The sequence below is a fragment of the Thermobia domestica genome, chromosome 7, assembly GCF_964235325.1.
Source record: "Thermobia domestica chromosome 7, izTheDome1.hap1.1, whole genome shotgun sequence".
Taxonomy (NCBI): Eukaryota; Metazoa; Arthropoda; class Insecta; order Zygentoma; family Lepismatidae; genus Thermobia; species Thermobia domestica.
The window spans coordinates 250,564,380-250,587,779 of record NC_137460.1 but is presented as its reverse complement, the minus strand read 5'-3'; the positions used below and the strand labels follow the sequence as shown (position 1 = coordinate 250,587,779).

At 33.0% G+C, this 23,400-nt stretch overlaps 1 protein-coding gene across 1 annotated transcript in view; it reads left to right on the top strand.

The window, feature by feature from the left end:
• The first annotated feature begins 7,679 nt into the window (after positions 1 to 7,679).
• The window catches only part of LOC145690802 (uncharacterized), a 36,477-nt gene continuing 20,756 nt past the window's right edge, over positions 7,680 to 23,400 (top strand). The window contains exon 1 of the mRNA XM_081766096.1: positions 7,680 to 8,418. Coding sequence (XP_081622222.1) covers positions 8,054 to 8,418 — 365 coding nt within the window. The 5' untranslated portion in view covers positions 7,680 to 8,053. The remainder of the gene's footprint in view (positions 8,419 to 23,400) is intronic.

Genomic DNA, 23,400 nt, shown 5'->3' with positions numbered 1-23,400 from the left:
GGCAAAAGTTGAGAAAAGGGATTTTTAGACCAAAAAATCCCTTTTTTCGGGATTTTCCCCCTTTACATACATGATAGAGACACGTGAGTCATACCGTCTGAAAGGCAGTTCTGTTCTGAAGAGAATGATGGGCGAAACATGACCCTAGGGTAATTAGGGATGTCTCAGGAAATTTTTTCCCTGAGATCATGGTGTTTTGCGGTAGTTTTGGGCATGGTGGGAATTCCTGATAAAATTTCTCCCGCCCTTACTATTCAAGATAGAGACTTGAAATTTGGTACACACATTTAGTTTACCAAGTACTATTCATGAAATTTTTTGGAGGTCTCTACGTTCACAGAGGGGGGAAGCAGTGGGGCCCAAAGTTGGGCAAAAAAATTTCCCCATCAAAATTTTCCCTTTGCCATCAATTTTCCCTCTCTTGGTATATGGTATGGGCATGGAGGTGATACCATTTGAAAGCCTGCTCTATTCTCAAGAGAATGAGGTATAAACCATGATCTTAGAATAAATAGTGACGATGCAGTAGCTGCTTGACTGAAAGTCTAAAAAATAGCCCAAAATGCCAGGATCCGGAAAGGGTTAAGAATGTGGGCGCTAGTTAAAAATGTTGGAACAATTGTCCTAGAGGATCCCAAAACTTTAATTTAGAAAGCACAGCGTCTAGTATCATTTCCTACTTTATAACACTACACCGAATCTATAAGAACATTGTACTTCTGTTAAATTACCTCGCTGAACAGTACTAAATGATCACCGGAGGCTACCAGGAAATGGAGGAGGAGAAGAGGCTAGATCCACTTCTTCTTTAGTTAACTAAACATTAAGAATAATACCGAAGTACCATTATAGATAAAGTGAGACTGTAGAAAAAATGAACCTTTCCTCTAACAGTTAAAATAATAACAGAATATGGACCCAATAATAATAATAATAATAATAATAATAATAATAATAATAATAATAATAATAATAATAATAATAATAATAATAATAATAATAATAATGCAATTTCTTAAAAATAGTATTCAAAAATAGATAGAGGAAACTGCAGTCTGGTAATAATTATAAGGAACCAGATTAAAACGTATTAGCCACTTCTCAACCCACTAAGGAAGAGAAAAATTGAAAGTAAGAGATGAAAGGTAACTAAGGAATAGTAAGAAGAAGAATGCAGTTGGTCGATGATTTGAAAAATGGAATCAAATATTGGGAATTAAAAGAGGAAGCTGAAGATCGAGAAAGGTGAAAGAAGAATTTCCAGACCAGAACCTAAGAAAAAATACAATCACACTCACATCTCCCATTAGTCCAAGTACCTGCCAACAGATAGAATACTTAATAATAATAATAATAATAATAATAATAATAATAATAATAATAATAATAATAATAATAATAATAATAATAATAATAATAATAATACCGGTAATAATAATAATAATAATAATAATAATAATAGACCAAGATAGCTGCTGCGACTAAGTTATTACGCACGATAGCTCTTGAAAGAAAGCACATTTTTATTTTATATATATTGCAAAGTATGGGTAGAGTACTTATTTCGGAGGAGCTAGTTAATTGAAGTGATTCATAAACCGAAAGTGGTAAAAATCAACCATTTCCAAGTTTAAAGGTTGACCACTATAAAACAAAAACGGTTTTCGGCAATCGATTAAGGGCCATTCCACGCGAAACTGAGCCTAAACCCAAATTTTCGAAAACTGTCAAAACCAATGCATTTTTACGTATATATGAAGTAAATAGAACGAAATTTACTTTTTCACAAAGAAAAACTTATTTATACTTAGAATTCACATAAAATTTTAAGTCTGAGTTGTGAATTTGTAACATGTCAGCTGCGAGGATTTTTTTAATTCTTGTTATCGGCAACATTTTACGGTATATTGTGCATGTTTGGCTGAAGTAACTTCGAGCTATTCAAGATGCTTCTTTTTGCTACAAGCTGCAGTTGAAATAGTGTTTACAGGATAAAAATTGTTTATAACATCATTAAAGATATAAACGTCAACTTGAGTGTCCTGCCCGTGACAGAAAACTACCAAAAGTTATTGTACTGAATTACTAAATTTGTGAATGTGGTTCGTACTTAGTAGAAGTAACAATTTTCACGTGTACTTCAAATTTACCAAATTTTGGACTAATGCTAACAATATATTTCGATTTATTTCAATTTGAATACTTGTCCTGCCCGTGAGAGTGGGCATGCCACTGGCGGGATAATTTGTGTACATTGGTTATTCATGATAGAAAATTATTCCATGTGTACTAAAATAAAGTTTTCTAAGCACGAACATTATTTACTTGAATAGAGGATTATGTATTACTGTCAGTATGATGTTTTAACTTAAAATAAATGTCATATAAATATCATCATTAGCGTCACCTTTCTGTTCGTTTCAAGGGAGCAGCAGATGGGATTGGAGTACGTACAAAACGGCCAGTATGGAACTTTGTGAAACAAAACAAAGTAATTGTAGAATGTGCTGCTAATTTCGTAGCAGCTTTAAACTCTTCGTTTCAAAATGTATCTGTTTTACTACTATCATCAGCAGAAATTGAAAAAAAAAAACTTTTTGAATAAAAGACGGGAAAATGCTCTTGTCAATTGAATGTCCCCAATCAAAACAGTTTTTCCTGCAATTTGACAGCGAAAATTTGGTAGTTCGTCGAACTTTTAAATTAGAGCTTCATCCGTATAAAATCTTTAAATTTCTAACAGACTTTTATTCAGATTCTGAAAATGATGATTCCGAAAGCCATGAAGCTATCCTGAGCGACGACTTAGGTTTGCATGTTAACAAGGCTTGTGTTAGACCAACTGTTGAAGATATAACACAATAAACATTTTTGTTGATGGAATTTTTCTCTAGTGGACAGAAAAAGAAAACATGGACATGCAACTATCGCACAAAGCCCAGTGGAAGAGGACGAAGAAGTCAAGGAAATTCGTATGAAGACCGTAAGCGATTGCGGTAAAATTTTCAAGACTGTTGAAGATGAGTCTTACGTGCATTTCGATCAAATAATACCTTTGATACCAGCAGTGCTGTGCCCCGGGGGGGAAAAGGGGCGAGCGTGGTTACGGCCCCGGGCGTCAAAGTAGGGGAGCGCAAAATTCAGGAGGAAAAAATAATATATATATATATATATATATATATATATATATATATATATATAATGGAAGGAAAACAGTATTAAAAAGTGCTCAAAATCAAGGAAAAGCAGGGTTTAGTTTTGAAAATTTTCTTACGCGTCGCGCCAACCTTGGTGACGCTTTGCGGCGGGTCTGTCGACCTCACTCCTATTTACGGGATAGCCGTCGCGACGCGTCGTATACTCTCGCCCCGGGCGCTGATTTTCCCCGGCACGGACACTGGATACCAGCACCTATTTTATATACTGTTAGACAGTGTTTTGTACGAATTTCCCTACAAGGTGGGTGTAAATGGGCAAATAAACCATTTCCTAAAATGTAGGTGGTGAGAAATAAGTGTACGACATATTATTATTTTTATGTGATAAAAGTGAGCCTCAAGTAAAGTAAATATAATTATTTGTGTAAAATGCTATAACAGAACAGCAGAAATTAACTTATTTTCCATTTTATTTCATTTTTGAAATCATTATTATTGAGATGTTGTGTGTTGATTCACACGGTGTCCTGCCCGTGACAACCATGTGTCCTGCCCGTGGCACAGTAAAGTTTAGTTTATTCATTAAATAAATATTTGGCAAATTTCTATTATGTGAAGTTTGTTAAAAATATTCATCATTTATACATTTCCGTTTAAATAAAAACATTTTGAGCTAAGAATTCACAGAGTTTTGTAACATTCACTTGGTGTGTCGAAAGTCACTTCTCTTTTTTCTCCCCAAGCGTGACAGACATTTAGGAATTAATATTTTCTACTCTAAACAGAAAAAAAATACTGAAAACATCAGCTACATATACTCCTAAGTCTGTACTGCTCATATATCATACAATTAGCAGAATTTATGTTGTACTTTTAGAAATATACAACTTTAAAGCATCAAAAATGTAGTGTAAATGTCCTGCCCGTGACGATGGAATGGCCCTTAAGCATTCCAAGAATACCTTTCATTTCCTTTCGTTACAAACCGAAAGTGGTAGAAATAAATCAATTTCGGTTTTACGTTGAACACTATAAAGCAAAATCGATAAATAGGGACGAGCGGCTTTCTGTAATGGCAAATCCTTTAGATTGGATCTGACAAGAGATTACCGAGAAATAAATTACCACACGCAAATCAAGCCCAAAACTTGGCCAAGCTCGGCCAGCAAATGCAGAGATCTTAATTAGGTTGAGGGCTGCCCACCACCGAATTTTGTTCCGATTCGGTCAATAGTGATAAAGAAAATCTTGCGGGCTAATAAAGTAGTTATCGAGAAATAAGGTATGAAATGCAACCCGTGTCAACTCTGTACTTGGCCGAGTTTGACCACAGAATATACCAGTACTTATTTCTTAGGGAATGGGCTAGTAGCTCACAAAATTAGTAAACATTAGGCTAGTATTTAATTTAAAAATAAACTTTAGTAAAAACCGTAAAGAGGATGACGTAATATGTTCTCAACTAATACGGATACCTGAATTTGTATCATATTTCTTTCTCTTCTGGTATTAATAGAGAGATTACTGTCGAGATGGAATACACTCTTGGGGTACTTAATGAAAGAGGTCAAAAGAACGAGAACAGCAAGAGAAATGTATAAAAGGAACCGAATTGTACTAATCGCGCCAATGTCCATTTTCTGCGAGAAGATCAAAGGGAGGTATGGTTTGTGGCACATTTTTACAATATTTGTTATGGCAGGGCCGGCGCGAGGGGGGGTCGAGCCGTGCCACCGCCCAGGGCGGCACGTCTAGTGGGCGGCAAAATTTGAAAAATTAAAGAATACTATTAAAATATAATGCTTCGTAATAGGCCCACATGGAAAAATAAAATTGTGTTCCCTAAGAATGTAATTAAACTTACTTCACTCACATTCAGGAAATTACTCACTCAGGAAATTCAGAGTATTCCCCCTCATTTTCAATTATCAAACTACTAGCCACAGGTATCTCGTTCAAGATTTCCCTTGCAGCAGCGTAGATAAGATTTTCAGCTAGGGCGGATAAGATTTTCAAGTGTCTTTTATATTTCTTATATTCAGCAATATTCTAACGCTCCACTCCAAGTACGCAAAATGTACACTCCCACTTGAGACTAGCCTACAGCACCTAGAGACTTTTAGGTTCTAGCAGCGAGTTTTTAACCAATTTACAAATTGTTTATTATCATGTCTTATCAACAATATATATATATATATATATATATATATTTGTTTTTATATTTAAGCAATACAAATCATGCCCGAACACATTAAAAGAACCATGGGAGGGCAAAATAAATACCACCATTACTAAGGAAAAGATGTCCAAAAATTCTTAGTGAGTAAATTGAAAGTAAAATATTGTTTTTTGAGAGCTGCAACATATACTATAGTGCTAGACTGTACACCAGGTATTTCTGGTACAGAGCAAAGGATCGTTCGTTTTGTACAAATTACATACAGTAATGGAGAATGGCTTATAAAAATTTGCGATCACTTTTTTGGTTTCGTACCAGTAAAAGACATCACTGGTCTAGCTAGAACTGACAGAAGTAATAATTAAAGAGCCAAAAGAAATGAACTTCTATCGAAGATATGAAGAGCCAAAGATATGACAATAGTTCCAATATGAAAAGCAAAAATAAATTCCCAAGCCTTCTATGTTCCTTTACTAAACTTTGTCGTTAACGATGCAGCCACATCATCTCAGTCCACCGTTTCATTTTTTTTTTATTTTATATAGTTAAAAAAAAGTTTATGACTTCTTTTCTGCGTCAGTTCAACGTTGGGCTATACTAAAGGAACATATTAGCAGCCACTTTAAAACCATTCAGCACCACAAGATGAGAGAGTTGAGTTGATGCTCTGACTGCACTTAGATATCAAATAGAGATTTATGATAACTGTCAAATAAGTAACGACAACAGAGTAGATAGAATGATCGCCCATGATGCTCTGTGTATAGCAAAACTAGCTGCGTGGCTTTACTTTCTTTACTCACTCGTTATGTGGTACGATCTTACTTAGTTGATGCGATGGAGTTGTCATCAGCATTAGATATGGATGACCCACGGATAAGTAATGCAGTGCAAGCTCGAAGTCGAAAGAAGAGACAGTTTCAATAGAAGGCAGAAGATGAAGCTATTGAAGATCCACAAACAAGATACAAGATCGATTTTTATTACAAACTTCTAGACGTGATTGTGTTAGGTTTAAGAGAAAGGTTTGAGCAACTTAAACATCACAGCGAGTATTTCGATTTTCTTTACGATATAAGTAATCTGACCGATATGCCACCTGAACTTCTGTCTGAAAAGTGTCTGCATTTTAATACGCGAAGAATCGAAAGACATTAAGACCAGTGATTTGAAAGACGAACTGAAACTGTTAACCGCTATAATTAAGCCTATAAGTTCACCAAAAGAGACTAACATTAATTAAGGAATATGACTTGGCTCCCTATGTCAGTGTTGCAGTTATGATTTTGTTTACCTTACCAGTAACCGTGGCAAGTAGAGAAAGAAATTTTTCGAAACTTACTCTAAGCTTATTAAAAACTATCTACGTTCTTCCATATCTCAAACACATTTAAGTGGTCTAGTGATGATATCAATGGAACATTAATTGGCTGAAACATTGGACTACGCGAATGTGATAAAGGAATTTGCTCATATCAAAGCAAGAAAAGTTTTTTAATTAAAGTATGTTAAATTCGTGTATTTCTATTGCGTTTTAGTACATTATAAGTCTTAAGCTAATTACTTACTTTTGCCGTAATATTTGATTCACTATATTATCTTTCTGCTCCATACTCTATTGGAAACACCTTTTGATATAAAATAAGCTTAAAAATTAAAATTCTTAGTCGGACTAAAAAAAAAAAAAAAAACTGTATGCCCTGCTGTATATTACGTACAGCGAAATCGAGCATACTGAATGTTGTGTCATGTATGGAGTCATTTAAATATTACGTAAACATTCGAGAGAGGTAGTTCTTTTTTGTTTACTTTTCCTTTTCATACATGTTTTTAAATATGGTATCTTACTTTTTCTTAATATCTGAACGTCTTCTGTCAAAATAAGGTTTGTGGATTAAAGGGGCGGCATTTGAAAGTACCGCCCAGGGCGGCAAAACTGCTAGCGCCGGCCCTGGTTATGGCCAGTCATTCACGGAGTGTTAGGTTGAAATGAGGGGAAAGATGGAAGGATATAATACTTGGAAGTAGCACACACACACACACACACACAGAGTTATGTATATATATATACCAAATAAATACAGATAATAAAATAGAAAGATAGCCCTATAATAGATTTCTCCTCTCGCAAAGATCTGATTGATTGTTCAGATTCATTTGATTTTAATTTGAAGTTATTTATATTAAATGATTATAATGATTAATTAATTAATCGTTAATGATTAATTAATTAAGGTTTGATATTCTTTCTTGGCGGGAAATTTTGCAACCGATCGGGAAATTTCAGGGCTTTGAGCGGGAAGTCTGTTATACTGAATCGGACAACACTGACCAAGTGTTGAAACATATTCTGATTTGTGTCACTGAGTGGGAGTTCGTAAAAACCTCTCTTCCTACACTTATCTACTCTATTTGTAAAAACTGTTTGTTATGTAATAGGCTTTTATTAATGTATTAGGCCTATACGATTAATACTTTTAATAACTACCAATTGTCTCTGTTACCTGAAGCATTAAACTGGAGAGGAAGAAGAATACCTATTGTTTTCAAAAATCAATTATATACAGTACATTATTAAAACCTGATCGTTTTTTTGATTGGAAATATAAAGTTGCTCCTGTGAACGCTTTTGTAAATCATTTCATTAACATTGGCAGCATAAATTATAAGGGAAGTATAAGAACAGGGTCAATTTTTTATTAATTTTAAAATCATAATGGCTGGCCTGGTGTCTGTTAAGTTGGAATTGATGTGCAAAGAAGAAATTGATTATGACTTGCCTCAAGAAGATCCACTCGAGGCGAAAGGGTGGGCATACGAACTGATGACTGACAGCAAAGAATTAATATTATCTACAACGGAAGGAGAGCAAATAATGGAGAAGGATGAAGCTATGTTTTCTTTGGATGCGAAACTAAACGTTGGTATGGTGAAATCAGAACCTGCAATACAAGATCATCCTGCATTTGAAAGTAATAAAGAAACTCTAAGAAAAGTAGTGGTTCAAGAGACTTGCGCATCGTACTCTAAGGACTCCCAACAATTAACAGCAATAAATTCAAATTCAGTTCGGCAAGAAAGGTAATATTCAATTTTTCATAAAGTAATTGGCTCAGATTGATAATATGGTTCAGAAAGTTTATACATTAAGCAATACTTCATGATAAATATTTAGGTATGGGAGATGTAAATTAATAATGACAATTTGGAAACGGAATGACACATATAGACCAGCTGTGGCGTATACCAAATAATAATAATAATATCGATAACATCCATACAAATCTTGATGAAATAATGATTACTTTATTATTGATTACACATTTCTCACTAATTTTTGTATATATTTACAATATGGGTGCTCCACGATAGTGTTTTATATATATAGAGGCTTTTGCAAAGAAAAAATCGGAAGAATGGAATTTATCCAAAAATTTTGAAAATTTAAACGTGAAATCTGTTATACTGGAACAAATACTATGGACATTTATGGTTTTACTCAGGATGTAGCTCGAATGGTTTTTGCCTCACTTTTCCGGAGGGCATCGAAAGACATTAACAAAATACGAGATAAAAAAAGAATTCTAACCAACATTGGGTGTTCAGCAATTGTACAGGTCCACACTAAATTCATTTCATACTCATTTGCTTTTAAGGAAGTAGTCGTTTTGTATTTTCAGCAATCATTTCTAGGGTATGGACTTCCATTTCCCCATGGAGGTTCACTTTAGGTGCGTAGAACACGTACACGATACAGGGATTATTGTACAAACGAAATGTGATAGATGGCCGGTAAAACAAAAATATTGCTATGTAACTTAGAGAAGGCTGTAGGATGTTGGTCCAACTGGAAGCAAATTGATGCGTCGCATAGGATAATGTGGGTCACCGAAGGTAAGTATAGGCCTATAGGTAAAGTACGATAGCGCAAAACATTGTATGCAGCGTAGACTTACATATCTGACGTGTTGAATATGTTTTTGTACGTTCCTAAATATTTTATAGGTAACTCCCTGAAATGCTTTAATTGCTTACATTGCTGTATTGAGAAACAAGAAAGACCTAATTTGTTTGGTTTAAATCTTTTTTTTTTTTTTTTTTGTTCAAAACCAGAGTTTTTCGTTCAAATAATTTGCTCTAGGTATTCATATCACGTATGGACAGAATGAGTTTGTTTCGCTTTGGTGTTATTATGCAACAACCGGGTTATTCATTCATTCATTCTTTATTCATCCATGTCGTACTTTATTAGTCAGAGACCAGTACATAGGACTTGTCAAATAATAAGAAGACATTTCAATATAATTGATACTACATTATTTTACAAACTATCATCCAAGTATTCATTAATAAGATAATACATTTTGTTACACAAAAAATTAAATAGTTCATTTTTGAAATTTCGTATGTCAAAATGTGGTACGATTGCCGACTTCTCACAAAGGACGCGTGACAAAAATACTTTGTTCTGATCTTTACTTATGTGTTAATATAATTGTCAAGTGCCATTTCAGAAGGACAAAAAGATAAACAATAGCACACGTGAAACATTATACAGAGTTATATATATACAATTTCAAAGTACTGCAGAGTACAGAAGAACTAATTTAGTCCAAGTTAGTTCACTACGACTTATATCAGTCTAAGTTAAAGAAATAAAACGACTAAATTTGCATATCAGTGATAAAAGTGAATTGAGTCCACTTTGGCTCTGACACATTTATACATAAATAGATACCAAATATACTTATGATTCAAGAAATTCCTCTCGAGGGTTTTTTTTATTCCTCCCCCAAAAGAAAGGTACGATGTACTTTATCTATAGTAAACATTACTAAAACGACACAATACTCAGAATTTTTTTTATTTTTGTTGCAAAACAATAATAACACATTATTTAAAAAATCACAAAAGCGACATTCATAAACTTATATAAAAAAAGAAGTAACTTCTGTAGATTAATCTTTGAGTAATGAATGTTGAACTCACTTCTGATTATACTACGAACCATATACGGGAGTGAAACGTCATAACTCCAAAAGTGCCTTTATGAAGATTTGACGAACTAGTGATGGGTAATTTACCGGAAAGATATTTTCATGAATATTCCCGGGAACATTCCCAAAAGGGAATTTTTCGCGTACATGAACAATCACAAGGAATATTGCATTCTATTTCTATATTATGATTTCAAGGAAAAATTCGTTTTTATGTCACAGTATATTATTACTGTTTTCCCCAGAGGTATCTTTAAAATGTGTATTCTGAAAGATGTTATGTTATTTTATTAATATTCTATTATATTTAGAGATTGCGCTTAAATAGATATTTACTTAAAATATGTCCTATGAAAGTAAATATGTTTCAACAATGGTATAGTAAGTCCACATACTTTTAAACCGCTAAACAGTTTAAATTTACATGTAAGTGGCTTTTCTAAACGTGACTCTACTACTGATATTATAAACATATTAAATTTTGAAATGTTATAAACAATTTTTTCAACATTTACGCAAATATTTGCAAGATACTTTTTTATCTTTACAATTTTGCATGTAAGATTGCCACACACGAGCTTTGTTTCTGCCATTTCTCGGAATTCCATGCGTTAATTAACATATAAGAGATGTCCGAGTACCTCTTCTGGAATTCAAGTCATAGAGAGGAGACAGACCGACGTATATTACTAACGGTGGTTCAGAGTTTATTAATAGTACTTCATCACTATTTCTACATAATTCTATATTACCACATGGTTCCTTTTCATCATTTGCAAATTAGTACTTTGCTACTTTTTGCTACTGTTTAGCATTGGGGGGCCACCTTTTGCACCTACTTTTTCGCGATATTCTATTCCGATGCGGTTATTTTATAATACGTTAAATTGCGTTACCAGCATAAAATTCGGACAGCATAGCAGAGCGAGCGTTAGCGAGTGAAGGCCGGTAAGAGCCCCGCATAGAACGTTGTTTTCTATCTCCGCTACTAACAATTCACTTTCTTTTTTCACATAATTTCCAGTTACCTTTACGGTTTGTACAAATTCCCTACTGCTTTGAAAAAAAAATGTGTTCGATACTTTCTTGACTACTAGAATACCACTATCAACTCATTTCTTCCGTAAATCATTCTACTTTTTGCTACTTTTGGCCTCCCTATACTAAACTATTACCTTACGTTTTAGTGCGAATGGAAATTAAACCTAAAAATCGTGTTATTAGTCATATAATGTACAGTCAAAGAATTTTAAATTTAAATACAAATAAAGTAATTAGTCATATGGTTCTTATAATTTTGAAGATAAAGCAAAAATGTGGAAATAAATTCCAAGCGGGAAATTAATAGGCCAGGGAAAAAACCCGAGAATATTCCCATTTTTTAAATTCCTTCCCACCGGGGATATTCCCACTACCCATCACTATTATGAACACACACTTTTACGAACGTTTTTCGTTTTTTGGTTTAAACCAGTTTTTTAAGCAAGGGATGGTACCGAGACGGAGACCGAGGCGGTCTTTTATGCACCGAGACGAAACGAATATATTAGCATTTACTTCTAGGTTTTCAAGAATTTGTAGGTTAAAAATTTTAATATTCTTTGACTGTACATTACATAGGTAATAACACGATTTTTTAGGTTCAATTCCATTTGCACTAAAAAGTGAAGTAATAGTTTAATATTGGGTGGCCAAAACTAGCAAAAAGTAGGATGATTTACGGAGGAAATGAGTTGATAGTGGTATTCAAGTAGTGAAAAAAGTATCGAACACAATTTTTTAATCGTAGTATGGGATTTGTACAAAACCGTGAAGGTAAGTGGAAGTGATGTGAGAAAAGAAAGTGAATTGTTGGTAACGAGGATAGAAAACAACGTTCCAAGCGAGGCTCTAACCCGTCTTCACTCGCTAACGTTCACTCTGCAATGCTGTCTGAATTTAATGGTGGAAAGGTAATTTAACGTATTAAACCATAAAATAACGGCATCGGAATAGAATATCGCAAAAATTAAGTACAAAAGCTGGCCCTCCAATGCTAAACAATAGCCAAAAGTAGCAAAGTACTAATTTATATATGATGAAAAAGAACCATTTGGTAAATATTGTATCCTTGTAATAATGTTTACTATTGATAAAGTACATCGAAATGCCGAGCTTTCTTTTGGGAGGAGGAATGCAAACCCCTTGAGAGGATTTTCTTGAAATCATAAGTATGTTTGGTATCTCTTTATGTATAAATCTGTTAGAGCCAAAGTGGACTCAATTCACTTTTATCACTGATATGGAAATTAAGTCGTTGTATTTCTTTAGCTTGAACTCATATAAGTTGTAGTTAAATAGCTTGAACTAAATTAGTTGTTTTGTACTCTGCAGTACTTTGAAATTGTCCATGTGCAACTCTGTATAATGTTTCACGTGTGCTATTGTTTATTTTTTGGTCCTTCTGAAATGACACTTGACAATTATATTAACAAGTATGTAAAGATCAGAACAAAGTATTTTTACCATGCGTCCTTTGTCAGAAGTCGGCAGGCGTATCACATTTTGACCAATTAGTCCCAGTTCCGAGTTCTAGTGGAAGACATTTTTTCTCGGATGTAACGCGAGAATCGGTTTGGATTCCGCTTTATGCTCATGTGACCCCTTCCATCATTGAATGTGACCCTAGTGTTCTTTTCTCTTGTTTTCATTGTGTTTTTCTTTCTCGACATATTTTTGGCTACATGTTTAGCTAAATTCTGAAACTGATTTAATTTTATATTTTATCATATGATGTTATCTAGAGATGCAAAAGGAGCCGGCTTTTTTGAATCGGTGGTTTTTTCCACATAAAAAGGTGACTTTTTTTTTGAAAAAAAAGAGCATTTTGGAAATTTTGGCTTTTTCATTTTCATGATTTTTCCGTTTAAATAGCTTGCGTATAGTTCATTCTAAAGTTAAATAATATTCCATAACCGAAATACCATATTTCGCTCTGGAATTCACCATCATGATGGATGGAGCGCAGAGTTTATGAATTAAGGTAAACATAAAGTACGTAGTATTTGAGGGCAATTTTAGAAGCTATTTAACTATTTTAACTTCTCAATTGTCGACAATTTTTCCTCTCTAGAACATTTCTTTTTAGACATCCGTGTTTCACTTCTTAGGGATTAGTACTCTAGCTTCTAGCGCATAATTAGGCTTATGTTTTTAAATATATGTCTCAGAGCGTACTTCCACATTACCTTTATACTGTAGCTGTGCAATGATTTAACCATAATCTTCCCGGACACTACCATGAATACCATTTGATAGAAATAATCAGTATCGGATTTAGAATAATAATTGGGAGTGTTTTTTCTGAATAAGGTTTGTTTTTATCTAAAAATTACTAACTTTTACTTAAGAGGAGTTTAAATTTATGAGTACAGGCATAACAATTACTTCGTTTCGTTTGTTTATTCAGCAATAATTTTTCAGATACAACCTTGAAAACCATTTTATACTGATAATCAGTGGCGGATTTAAAAAAATATTTTGGGGAAGGCTTTTCTTGTTAATGCTCAGTTTTTCCTAAAAATTCCTAATTTCTTATTTGAGGACAGCTTGAAATTTATGAGTAAAGGCAAAATTAATATTTAGTTTGTTTTAGAAATTCCGTAATTTCGGGGTAGAGGCTTCAATCCGAAAGAAATCCTTACCCTAAACCTCTTCGCAAATCCATCACTGCTGGTAATAAGTAATAACAAAGATTTAAAAACGATTAGAAAGGAAGTCGGCCAGGACTCACATTACGCGCAATATCTCTACATTCACAGATGGAATTAAGATAAACTTTTGCCAAAGTGGTCAATTGCGGGGTTGAATCCCGGACTTGACGATAGAAGCGCGAAAGCTAACCACTCACTCATGTTTGTTGTGCAGTTGTGCTTAATATAAATGTATTCACTCTCTTTCTGTATGGCCACAAAAGTTCTCCATTGACTTCTGTTCTCATCCAATTCAATCCAGTTTCTACTCTGTATTCCTATTTCTGCAAGATCCATGTTAATATTGTCCTCCCATCTGGGCCTAGGATTCCTAATAGCCCTTTCCCGCTTGGATTTCCATTTAAAACTTTGAAAGCGTTCCTACTTTCCTCCATTCTGTCTTCTCATCCTGCCCACATGAGCTCCTTAGACTTGATGACTCTAACGATGGTTGGAAAACCGTGTGAATTATGTAGTTCCTCCTTATGAAGTTTCCGCCATTCCCCATTCCCGTTCCTCTTGGATCCAAATATTCGTCTCAAAATTTTATTCTCAAATAATTTGAGTCTGCATTCTTCCCTCAACGTAAGCGACCATATTTCACAACCATAAAGCATAACAGGCATGATTATCGTTTAATATATTTTAAGCATTAAATTCTTTTACATAATTCGCGACGACAAAATATTTTGAACTCAATAATAACAAAAATTTTCAAATTTCAGTCGACATTTAATTTCTTTGTGGGTATGATTTTATTCTGGTAATACTGATCCAAGATATTTCAAAGTATCCACTGTGTCGAAAGTAATTATTGATATTTTAACGCATTCATAATTTGCCGTATTACGATCCTTGTGAACTTCCTTGTATTTAGATTTCTCTGTATTTACTCATGTCACTGCAAGCGTTTAATAAGGCCTCTGCATTTCTTTTGATTGTTCTCCTATCAGATTTACATCATCAGCATACACCATAACCTGGTGAATACCATTCAACTGTAGGTCCTGGTTCCTATCTTTGATTTTTCTTAGGAACAAAGCTGAATAATAACGGCGATAACTCATATCCTTATCTCAGGCCAATCTCGATGTGGAAGCTCGTATTTTTCTACTCGAACTTTATTCTGGGATTCATTTAAACACTTAATAAATTTAGCTTTTTCCGTATTCCAAATTCTGTAAGAATGTTGTACAATGTTTCCCTCCTAACCGAGTTCTAAGCCTTTTTAAAATCAATAAACTGTTGATGTACTGGGTAATATATTCCTATTTATTTTCGAGTATTTGTCGAATGATAAATATCTGGACGATTTCGACTAAATCCACACTGAAAATCTCTAGTAATTTCATCTGCGTATGGGGTCAATCTTATTAACAGAATGTTAACAGAAATGCCTCGTTAATTATTACAATCAATTTAGCCATCTTGTGAATTGGAACAGTGATTGATTACTCTTTTTAAATGTATTCCATATTTATTTGGAGAAAAAAAAGTTTCCTAATGATATGTTGAATTTTCTTGTTAAAAACTCAGAAAATTTCAGGGTTGGGTAAACTGTGATGTTGATTATATGTTCTACAGCCTAGGAAACCATACGCTCAGATGAACCGTCTATTACATGTATGATCCATGAACAGAAAATTCGATACTTTCCCGACTCTGAACAAGCTTAAGGAACAGTCATGCATTACAGAATTTGGAGCTTTACCGATTTTGCACATCCGAAACACCTGATAGGTGGTAACAGATTATTACATATGTGATCAATCAGTGAAAAATTTGTTCGAAATATTCATACAATGTATACGAAAGTTAAAACTTACTGAATAATTTCAAAAACGAACCGAACCACCCGAAACGAAGCTCTTGATGTGCAAATTACTCTCATGTTTTTCTTTATTTTGCTTCAAAAGGAGGGTGTGTGATATTTTGAGTAACAATACTACATACAATTTTGCCAGTTATTTGTGTATCATTTTTTAAACTACTTATTGTATATAAGAGGTTAAAACATTATTACATATATTTGTTAACCTTCGGAATTCATAATATAAATATGTTAAGAATTTAAAGAAATCTCTTTGAAATTCATGGTTTATTTTCGAGGTTTCATATCATTATTTGCGTCAACCACTAATTAAATGAGTTTTTTGTTGTAGAAACCGAAACAAAGTCTGCATTATCAGTTTAAAGCAAAATTTGAAAAAAGTCTAACATTTCCCAAGCAAAAAAGCGAAGCAGAAAAAACCGAGGTTTTTTTTTTAAAAAAGCCATTTTTTCCGAGCCCTTGCATCTCTATTGTTATTCCATGCCCCTTGATTAGTTTTTTTCTAATAACAATTGTGTTCTCATTTTTACAAGGATGAGAATGAAAAGCTGTAGTGGGCGCAGACCTGAATCCAATAGGAGGGCACACTATCTCTAGCATTATTGCACATTCGCATTTTTGTTTAACTGGCTGATCAACTGTAGTATATAAAGTCCTATTACAAAAATATCGCATACCGTTTAAGCGCTCAAAATGAAAATTTCAAAACAACATAATATTATTTCTTTACACTCAATAAATCAGCTACATCAAACAAACTGAGGATTTGGAAGTCAAGAGCAGTAACTAATTTTTCCAGTAAATTTATTTATGCCCAAGAAATGGATTCTCCATAGTGAAATATATAAACTGAGACTAGAACCACGACGCAACTCATTCATTGGTAGACCCTGTAGTGGACTGCGATGTAGTTCTTTTAGTTTGCATATTGTGCTGCGGACAATACTTCTCAGAATATAAATAAACCTTATTGGAAAAGTCATGTATAACGTAGATACCTTTTATTATGGGGCCTCAATTGAACTGTCTGATAACAGTACACTAAATGCGTTTTCGAACTATCAGTAAGAAGAATGAACTATGTGGTTTTTCATGATTTGTGATAAACTAGTACTTTTGGAAACAGTGGTAGATAAGCTCACATGAAAATGTGATGTAAAAATGTGGCAATTACATTTTTGTGGTAACTTACATTCTGAGTTTTACTCGTACGTGTTGACAGCTCGAAAATGCAGTTATGACAGTTAACTTTTTATTTCAGACAGCTTAATTACTATTGATGCAATACCAGAATATCTGTATATATACATATATATATATATATATATATATATATATATATATATATATATATATGTGTGTGTGTGTGTGTGTGTGTGTGTGTGTGCATCAATACATATTCAGCCTTTAACTTTTATCACTTTGAATGTTTGCATGACAAGAAACAAGGACATTCTTACTATCAGAAATATTTTCATTTGTCCACTATCATGACATAGTTTGTTAATTATGACATATTTATTCATTTTATTTAATATATCCCTTTCACACTGCATTAACAGAAACGATTCAAGATTATCTTGATGGAGATTCGCCCTTAATCTAGATTTAATAATCTTGAGTTTTTGAAAACGGTCGTTCACTATTTTTCGGTAAGTTTGCCTTTATCTATTCTGGGGCTGACAGATTTTGTTCATTGCATTTGTGGGTAGTTCGTCTTTTAAATCCCAAATCAGCCTTAGATCTAAACACACCAACTCGTGATAAAGATTTTATTCTTTCGAAAACCAGTTAGTCTTATTCTGATTGCATTTGTGAAGGACACCATTGAGAACAAAGCATCTGAAATTTTCCTCTTCTCTATTCCCTATGATTTTATGAGATGCCAATTCAAATCACACGGTTACATTCTATTGAAAGAAGATTTTTGCACTATCGCAAGGTGGGCACAGTTTATATGGTTGATCACAGCGAAATGCCTACGTCCTCCTTGTGTCTTCGGCACTTCCAATCCTGCGGTGGCTCAGTGGTAGAGCGTTCACCTCTGGTGCTTGGGGTCCCTTGCTCGATCACAGCCCCCGCCCAGTGAACTTTGTGTTGGACAAACACCATGTGCGTGGGTTTTCTCGGGGTTCTCCCGTTTCCTCCCACATTCTTCATTCCATCATTTCATTCATTACTCATCACCACCCTCTCCTTTAGCCTAACCGGCATAAGCGTGGGACGTAAAACACAAAGATTTCATTTTTTTCACTTCCACTCGCCACTACCCCTAGAACTACCGGTCCGCGCGAAACCCAATCTGTTACGCACCTCGTGGCTTACAACGACATTCCTTTTACTAAACCACTGCTGCCTTATTGTCAGCACCTGGTGTGAAATGACCCAAAGCAGAGATGCGAAAAAGCCGGCTTTTTTGTGGAAAATAAACGAGAATTTTAGATATTTTGGCCTTTTTCATTTTCATGATTTTTCTATTTGAATAGCTTTCTTATAGTATACTCTAAAGTTAAATAAGATTTCATGACCTAAATACCATATTTCGCTCTGGAATTAACCATCATGATGTTTGGAGCACATGTTTTATGAATTAAAGTAAACATGCAGTAGGTAGTATTTGAAGGCAATTGCAGAGGATATTTAACTTTATCTTAACTTCTGAGCTATCACTTTTTTTTATTCTCTACGTCATTTTTTTCAGTCATCCGTGTTTCATTTCTTAAAGATTAGCAGGCCTACTATAGCTCCTAGCACATAAGTTAAACTTATGTTTTTCAATATATCCGTCAGAGCGTACGTTTGTCAGTATATGTCAGAGCGTACTTCAACATTTTTGTTATACTGTAACTGTGCAATGATTTAGCAATAATCTTCCGGATATAACCTTGAATAGTTTTATAGAAATAATCAGTAGTAGATTCAGAAAATTATTTTGGAAGGTGTTTCTCTGCTCAATGTTTCTTTTTTCTAAAATTTCCTAATTTTTATTTGGGAGGAGCTTGAAGTTTATGAGTATAGGCATAACTAATATTTCGTTTTATTTGTATCCAGCAATAATCTTCCGCATACAACCTTGAAGACCATTTTATACTGATAATCAGTGGCGGATTTAGAAAAGTATTTTGGGAGGGTTTTCCCATATTAATATTTAGTTTTTTTTCTAAAAATACCTCATTTTTATTTGAGGAGAGCTTGAAGTTTATGAGTAAAGGAATAACAAGTATGTCGATTGGTTTAGAAATTCCGAAATTTCGGGATACAATCTTCAATCTGTAAGACATACCCGCCCTGACCCCCTTCGCAAATCCGTCACTGCTGGTAATTAGTAATAATAACGATTTAAAAACTATAAAAGAAGTCGGCCAGGATTCACAGTAAGTAGAGAGGGAATGGGGATTCTGCAGACAAATTTATTATTAGCCCATTTTAACTATTTCACCCTATCATCTCTAATAACTTCTAATCTACCCCTAATAATTTCTAGCGCACTCCCTGTCCCAAATAACTTCTATCACATCTCAAATAACTTCTGTCTTACTCATAATAACTTCTAATGCATTCTATCACTAAATTTAGTTACAAAAAATCACTAAATCTGGTTACAAAAATCACTAAATCTAGTTACAAAAAGTCACTAAATCTAGTTAAAAATAAAAAAATCACTAAATCTAGTTACAAAAATCACTAAATCTAGTAAAATAAAATTAAAAAACACTTTTATGATATTACCATAAAAGTTAACTAAATTCTGCATAATTACATAATAGTTACAAATTAGGATATTGATAGTGAAATCTTCTGCTAACTTCATTCTCCATTGAAAATAATGATTTCTTAAACTCAGTCCATTGATCATAGTTCAAACTGAATAGACAGCCATTAATATCAAAAACTACTTGAACTTCGGTTTGCACATTTTTCACAATTACATTGAAATTATTAGTAAGTATAAATTTCTTTTGAGGATCCATTCTATCCACTCCATTTTTTACTTCTGACGACATATTTTTGATCATTTTCATTATTTTTTGGAGTCACAAAACCGATCCTCATTTGAAATTTACATACAGAACTCAACAGTTGGATAATTATCTTTTAAACCAGTGTATTTGATTTTTATTCCATCTTTAACGATCTCATCAATCATTTTATCTGTTAAGTGTTTTGTAAATCTAGTTGGAAGAAATGCCTTAAACTCCTCACACTCAACTAAAATGCTCTTTCCAAACTTAGTTTTAATCTTTTCCATTTTCACAATCTTATATTCTGTATTTAATTCTAATTCTCTTAATCCAATAACCTGTTTTTGTTCAAGACTTCCAAGTTTATTTAAAAAAATCAACGTGTTTCGCCATATTTATTATATAGAATTTTTCTAATAGTCTCGAATTTCGTTAAGTATGTCATTGATTCTCTCCTTTAGCCTAACCGGCATTACCGTGGGACGTAAAACTTAAAAAAGATTTCTTATGTCATTGATTCTGTTAACAATATCTCTTACATTTTCATCTGTTAATACACCATTCATGAGCTTAATTACATTAAGCTCATCTTTAAACAACCCAATTCGATTCACCATATTTTTATAATATTCTTTCTTTGAAGCTATATTAAACCGTGTTGATAGAACAGTGATAACAGCAGAAGCCGAAGCAAATGCAGTTGTAATAATTGAATACACTGTAACAGGAATAAATACATTAGTGAACCCTGTAGAAGCTGATAATAGAATTGATAACGTAATAAGAGTAGTGTAAACATATTTTATTCTCTTAAACTTCCTTTTGTTTTTCATTAATAACTTCTCAAGATTTAATATAGTATCTTCAATTAACAAAATAGTCATTTTATTAAATAAGTTTTTATGATGTTATCATAAAAACACTTACAAACTAAACAAATCTAATAAACATATAATTGGTTTATATCTTCTCAATTATTTTTTCTTTCTCAACATCATACTCTAAATTTTTCTTACCAATCATAACAACATAGCAAATTGTTTTATCTGGTACATCGCTTTCAAAATTTACAGTCAGTTTCAAATTAGTTCTATCACTTACAGTTACTGATTTATGCTTGCTTGTGTTAATTACGAACATCGGCCTATTTTCTAAAAATTCTTTAGGATAATAAAACATTTCAGTATTTCCAATTGTAGCTCGCTTATATACCGTATACATTTCATAAACTTTCAAATACTTATGTTTTGCAAAATCTAAGTTTAAAGATTCTAATGGGAAAGATTCATTTCTAGAATTACGAAAATGGATATTCTGAACTTTACAATGATCAAAATAGCTTGAATCTCTTTCTTGATTATCATTTCTATCAGTTTGAAAAAAGGCAATCACGAAATTAGGCATATCAAATTCACTTGAGTTAAATTGTGTGGTTAAATCGAATTCTAAATACTTTCCACTAACTGATTTCTGTAAACATTGATATGTGTTGAATGAAATAGGAATCTTACCTTCTTTTAACATATTAGATCTTAACAAGGTGGCATAGTTAGGTTCATAATTAACAATAGGCATTCTTAACTCCATATTTGTAATCTTAATTCTACCTGGATGCGGTTAATCATTCTCATATGTTCCATCCTGCTTTCTTGTTTTCCAAATAGCAAATGCATTATCATCAGAACCACTTCTTTTAAATGTATATTTCAAACCTCCTTTCCACATAATATCTTTAAAATCTGAACAAAATCCTGGCAAAAGTCTTAACAAAAACACTATTTCTTCATCTGTTCTTGCCCACGTAATTCCTTCCCATCCACATTCATCATAGTGATTTGCTCTGGTTTTGAAATCGTACATGTGTTTACAGCTGTTGAAGTTAAACCAGGATAATCAATAATATCTAATATCTGTCCATGCTTACTAACTTGAATTTGAGAAAACAAATGTAGGAAGAAATTATTAATAAGTCTAATATTTTGACCAGTAGTATATTCTCCATCAGCATCTCTACCTCTAATTTCAAAAGTTACATAAATATCAGCATAATAAGGATGTATGAAGCCATCACCCACGTCAATATCAAATTCAATAGACCTGTTTGGCTTATTTAAATTCTCGATTGTTTTTTGATTAGGTTTAAAAGATTGTAATTCATATGATTCTATCTTATCCATATTTATTATCAAAAAATATTTGTAATCGTTTTATGAATTAAGTCCATAAAATAAACCCATAAAAACTTAAATATAACTTCTCCAAATATCCTTATTCCTATTCACCTGGCTAATATTTTCTGAAAAACTATACCCATCTGTAAACATTTTTAACACTGTAATGCATAAATGTCCACAAATTACCTCGTTAAAATGTTGTATACGGCTGCTATTGTACTCAATATTATGACCAAGATATTTTACGAGTGTTTTTTGGCGGATTACTCCCAAATGAATCAAACACATACTTTCTATTTCCTTTTTTCCAATAACAAATCCAATGCGTTCCTATATTTTTAGACGTATCAAAATTAACAATACCACACTCATTCTTCCTTGGATGTTTAGGCAATTCATCACTCATAAATACACCTCTAAAGTTTCTTATCTTAAGTTTTTTAACAAGCTGTATTAGGTCTAAATTACTTAAAGGTTTAATTTCTTCTTTTTCTTTACTGTTTTGGAGTTTACGTTTTTTGAAAGCTTACCACCTAGTTTTTCTTCCATTGCTAAGTTATGTCGCTTTTGTTCCTCTAATTCCATTTTATTCTTTTTTGCATCATCTACAGTCTTAGCAATAGCAGCCGCACCTCCAGCAACAGAACCAAGAGCACCTATTAAAGCTAAAATCGTTGGAATAGTAAATATAAAACCACCATAATGAACTTTATTATCATTTACCTTCATTTCTTTGTTTATTTTCTTAAGTTGTGGTATAGAAAGAGATAGAGACATACATTGTCCTTTACTTAGTTTTGCTTCCTTTTGTTTGAGTTGTTTGTTAGTTAAAATGTGATCTATATTTAATTGTTTAAGTTCCTGATTAGGAATCGTAAATGTAAAACCTTTTAACTGCATATTTATTATATAATTAAAAGCTTTTTATGAAAAATTTCCATAAAAAGTACACATAAACCTAAATCTAAAATTACTTATAAACCTAATCTTACTTTTGTTACTTATAAACCTAAACCAAATCTTACTTTTGTATTCATCACTAAAGCAGTTCCAAGAGCAGGCAGTTTTTCAGTTATTAAATTAGCATCTTTAGCAAAACCTCTTTCCCAAGCTTTATTTTCTAATTCCTTATCTGCAATATGTCTTGATTATGTATGTTTATTATCCCTATAGTATATATCATGTTCTTTACAAGCCTCATCTAATGGATTAATACCTTTATCACCTCTTTCTATCTTTCTTGAAGTTTTGTACCCGGACCACAATATTGAAATCCTGGAATATGCAACTCAAATGGAAGTTTATTAATCAAATCATTTACTAATCCTTTTCCATACTTTTCACTATTCCAAAATTTTGGTGGTAGCG